At 34.3% G+C, this 5307-nt stretch overlaps 1 protein-coding gene across 1 annotated transcript in view; it reads right to left on the bottom strand.

The window, feature by feature from the left end:
* Window positions 1-4158: 4158 nt before the first annotated feature.
* The window catches only part of LOC114312478 (uncharacterized), a 20244-nt gene continuing 19095 nt past the window's right edge, over window positions 4159-5307 (bottom strand). The window contains exon 14 of the mRNA XM_028258714.2: window positions 4159-5278. Within this exon, the coding sequence (XP_028114515.2) occupies window positions 4547-5278 (732 nt within the window). The 3' untranslated portion in view covers window positions 4159-4546. The remainder of the gene's footprint in view (window positions 5279-5307) is intronic.

Below are 5307 nucleotides of genomic sequence, written 5' to 3'. Positions count from 1 at the left end.
TATATATGGTTAGTAGTACGAATCTTTCAGATCTAGACGAACTGTACTTAGTGTTAAGACTGTGGGTTCGAATCCTCACCTCGCAACTTATCGCTATATGATTGAGTAACCCTACTATGTAATGCCACATAAGAATGATCTTTGGAGTCTTAGCTTGTTAGGATCTACCCTTAGAAGTCACTCCTATGTAATTAGGCGTTTAAAATTAGATTTTGAGTTTTTTATTTTTAGTGAATTTTTTAAATATCCTGATCAATTTTTTTTACATACATCTAATTTAGATATACTCAAAAAGTAAAATCTTTTAAAAAATTCAATAAATACAAATATTACTTTTGGAGTACAACTAAATTTAATGCATCTAAAAAAAAATCAAAACATTTAAAAAATTACTATAAAAAAAACTAATTGAAAACTCAAAATTTAATTTTAAAAACTAGATAACAAAAGAGAGCATGCTTTTCTGTTGGACAATAAAAAAAGTAATTTTATTTTCATGATGTCGTTATGTAAAGTGTAATTTTTTTTCTATTTAATTAAAGGATAAATTACATTTTACCTCATTTATATCTGATGATTTTTTCATTTTGACACTTGAAATTTTATTTATTTATTTATTTTTATCATTTTGGATCTTCATATTTTAAATTTTTTTTCAATTTACTTTTAAAACTAATTAACATTCAAAATTAGACAAACAATATAAAAAATATATCTATATAATAAAGCAGGATGATTTTTGAATTTGTTCTACACATATTTGTCCTATCAGAACATTTAGACGGCTCAGATCTGTTCAAATTATAAACCAATTACTGAGATATATTTCCTCAAAATATACCCTACATATACATTTTCTACTTTCCTTCTTCTCTCTTACTTTTTCTTTTCTTACCCATCCTTCCATGATCCCACATTCCTTTCTCTTTTCTTTTTATTTTCCTCTCATATTTATTTTTCCTCTATTTGTTTATTTTTTTTCTTTTTGTTCAATATATTTTACACATATTTTCATATAATGTATGTGTGTCCGTAATACACTAAGACATACATAAAATTTTCATATAATTATATAAGCAAAAGTAATATTATATGTATGTCTGTAAAAATTGTATGTATTCCAAGCATATCTAGTTATATACTATATAAGTAAAAGTGGATTTTATGAAAACTTCAAAACTCAAATTTATGATTTTATCAAATTAAAAAATAATATTAAAATTGTAATTATATTCAAATCTATTTCGGCGCGGTGCATATACGTGAATAATAAATATGTTCCATATATGTATACAACATGAATTGATGGTCTGGATAAAATGGGCCCAAATTTGCAAAAAACATAAATGGGAAATAAAAAGATGACTGTCCAATTAGGAGAGACCCATCAGGCGTTATTGGGCCAAGGAAGCACCGGCTCGTAATCCTTCCACTGTAGAGAGCGGGAGGTAGTCTGCTGCTCTGTTAAACCAGCCTCACGCTGTGCCCTCCACTTTAGGAACCTCGAAACCCAAGCTTTCGCCTGGGCCCCGAAGTCCAACTCCCCGCTTGGAACGGGCAGGCCAGCAAGCAGCTGCCAATGGCTCCACCTTCTGGGCCGTTCCCAGGTTCAGCCACCCTAAACACCCCCACTTGGGTTACAAGCTCTCGCTACCGAGCTCGGCGACTGTATGTATCCGAACCCAACATTATAAACAATTCAACATCTCCATTCTCTACCGATGTGGGATAAATAAAAGCTAACACATTAGACTAATGAAACACTTCTTCAAATAGCACAATGAAATTGTTTGTACGATTATATCTGTTCATGATGTTGCAACTTCTTCCAGAATTCTAACCGATTCATCAAAATTTATTAAAATCTCATGGAAATTGACTTGTTTGTTCTCTCCTTCATCAATGACATATAAGAACAGCCATTGATTATCTTCTTCCTGAACTGGGTAGTGGCTGATCTTGAAGCACCTATATGCAATCTTTTCCGGCTTCGGTTGCGAATTATGCCTCCCCACTTTCACATGTTTCTTTTCAAAACAGTACAATTAATGTTTCGATGAACATAGAAATTTCTGCTATATATATGTTCATTACTTGGAAAACCATTGACTGAACAACGAACAAGTGATCAACGACCACAAATGTTCACACCATTCACGTTCATAAATAATAATTAAAAATTTAGAGTGATTTTACTTACACTAATAATTTATTTCTTTATACCTTTCATCTTATTATATTACTAAAAAAAAAAAGTGATTCTCGTTACACCTATTATACTATCAAAATTAATCTTAAACTAAAAACTCTTCAAAACCCTTTCAGTTTTGTTTCTTTACACTAATAACTTTTGGTAAATACAATATTAAAGAATTTGAATTACTTCAGTGTTACCAAACAAATTACTTTTTTTCAGCCATTTGTTGCCGTTCTCGATTGGATGATTTTATTTTACTTTAACAATAAATTAGTCAGAATCCATTTGTGAAGTGTCTGTCTGGTAATATATTGCTATACCAATTAGATTACTCCAATGCCATGTTGTCGAATTAAAATAAATTTATTTAGTTACTTATTGCTTTACGTGCGTTGTAAATTATCTTCATAGTTGTCGCATTAAAGGCATCTCTTCGTTTTAATGTACTAATATCTCTTTTGATCGTACCATACTTTTTGACATGTCAACTAACAAGGATATTTCCTCTTCTACCAGCAAATGAGTGTCCTTCAAGAAATGTGACAACTGGATGATTTTACTTGCATTGTTTCCATGAATAGAAATATAATCATTCTAAGCAGAAAAAAAAAAATCTAAAAATACACGGTAATGAGTAACTGAACAAATTAAAAACTTTCGGCTTCTATTACTGGAGATATATCTTTTATTCGATAGTAGGTTACTAGACATATATTTTTTGTTTGACAATATGATTTTGGATTATTTTATTTTATTCGATTTTGACACACTGAACAAAAGTTGAAACTCTCAAAAAACGAAACGAAAACCTATCAAACAAATAAAAATACTCACTATTTCATTTTTTTATGATTTTTCACAACTGTTTCTTTATCCATTACTTTCTTCTATGATCAAAACACTATGATTCTCATTTTTTAAAAAGAGATATGTAACAAAGAAAAAGTGAGAAATTGAGAAAAACAGTAGGATTGAAGAACAATGGGAGTAAAGAGATAATAAAATATATTTAATTTTAGTCTTTTGTCCTTAAAAATAATTTCACACGAGTAAAATTGAAAGAAAAAAAAGACACGTTGCACATAGAAGGTGTAAAGAGAAAAATTAATGATGCAAGTAAAATCATTCTAAAATTTATTGTAGTTGACAAAATCACCCATTATTATATGGGAAAATGAGCCGTAGCTCGAATATATTAGCTCGAATTGACTCGAAAGTCCTCGCCTCCCTCGCCTCTTTTCTTTCTTCTTTTTTTCTCTTTTCCTTTTCTTGTTTTTCAATACAGACAGAGGAGAAAGAGGGAGAGAAGAGAGTAAGAAGAGAGGAGAAGAGAAAGAGGTGGGGAAGAGGGAATAGAGAGAAGAGAGGGCCCCTGCGCTTCCGCCGTCGGTCAATCGTCGCAGCTCGTCACTCATCGCTCATCGCAGCTCGTCCGCCGTCGCCTCCGCCTCCACCTCCGCCTCCTCCGCCTCTGCCTCTTTCTTCTTTTTCTTCCTTCTCTTCTTCTTCTTCTTCTTCTGGTTGATGTTGGCCCCTCCGCTTCTGGTTCTGCTTCACCTTCATCTTCAAAAAGACGAAAATAAATCTCCAAAACGGCATGGTTTTGGATTCGAGCCAATGTCGAGCTTGACAATTTCGAACAACGTAACAGTTCCGTATTATATGTCACATTTCATTCATTCAAATAAAATAGTGTCCACTTTTCTTACTATTATTAATCTGCAAATTTTATTCCACTCCTGGTATTCTATTGCCACAAAAAATAAAAAAATAAAATCTAAAAGCAACGAATCATACTATTTCAACTAATAAAAATAAATTGGGAGCACCACATTTTTTTTACCAGAATCATCAATAGTTTTTTCACAAATGCATTATATACGAGTAGTTGAAACTAGTATATATGCTCAGTTTGAGTGTCTACCTATGCCAATATTGCTCACAGAACTTGATGTCTACAATTGAGTCCAACACAATCACAAATTCAAAATTCTCAACTGATTTTTTACAATATAAAATAATAAACAAAACTGTCAACTCAACAAAGAATAAAATGATTAAAAAAAATGATTGCCCATAAATTTCATAGCTATACGTACTACAGGCAGCAAATTATTCAGCACTAAGTGAAGAAAGAAAATAGAATGAGGGGTAAAAGGAAAGAAAAATTAATTTTCACAAGACAGAAGAATAACAAGCCCTATTGAACCAATCATTTCTTTGAACATCTTCTTAAGCATGAAGGTGCTCTTCAATGTAGACCCGACTGCAACAAAGTTCAAACACAAACAAATTTCTTGCCCGAACTTCTGAACGAGGCCTTCAAACAGATCTTCGAGGTCTCACTTATCAAGGAAAGTCAATCATTGATATTGAATCCGGAGTAGTTGTCTTAACTTGAGTATTTGGAACTGGTTGGGGAGCCTCTATCATGGCTTGACTACTTGTTGATGAGGCTGGGACACTTTCCCCAACGACAATTGGATCCATATCACCCGCTGAGGGAGTAGGATTGCTTGCAGCTGGAGCACTTGATTCAAATGGAACAAGAGCGTCTGATTCTGGTGGAAAAAGAGCACTCGATTCCAAGGAAGCTGGAGCACTTGACTCTGAGGAAGCTGGAGCACCTGATTCAGAGGGAACTGAAGCATTTGACTCTGTAGAAAGTGGAGCACTCAACTCTGATGGAGGTGGAGCACTTGATTCTGATGGAGGCAGTGCACTTGACTCTGATGGTGGTGGAGCACTAGATTCTGATGGTGGAGCACTAGCTGATGTGGTAGCAGGAGGTGCTTCTAATAGCATTGGCTTGCCTGGTTGTTGCAGCTGCGAACCCTGTGTGATGGTACCGGGTTTTTTTTCACCTGGATTGGGACCATATAGAGATGCCATCCCGGGGGGCAGAATTTCAATTGGTGGCTGCTTCGCTGCATCTGCCAAACTTGTGAGCTTGGGTTCTTCGAGGGAAGCCAGAAATGCAGCTGCAGCGTCGGTCTTTGTTGATGGTGTGTGCTCTTTCTCCCTCTGTAGCATTTTGTTCCATGTTTGAACCAAGTTCCTCAATGTTGTTCTCCCGTGCGCCTGGAGAAAATGAGTCGGGTTAGATCACA

Source organism: Camellia sinensis, chromosome 2 (genome assembly GCF_055761805.1).
Source record: "Camellia sinensis isolate YWXY chromosome 2, ASM5576180v1, whole genome shotgun sequence".
Classification (NCBI taxonomy): Eukaryota; Viridiplantae; Streptophyta; class Magnoliopsida; order Ericales; family Theaceae; genus Camellia; species Camellia sinensis.
The sequence above is the reverse complement of the archived record's forward strand: the minus strand, read 5'-3'. Positions and strand labels throughout refer to the sequence as shown.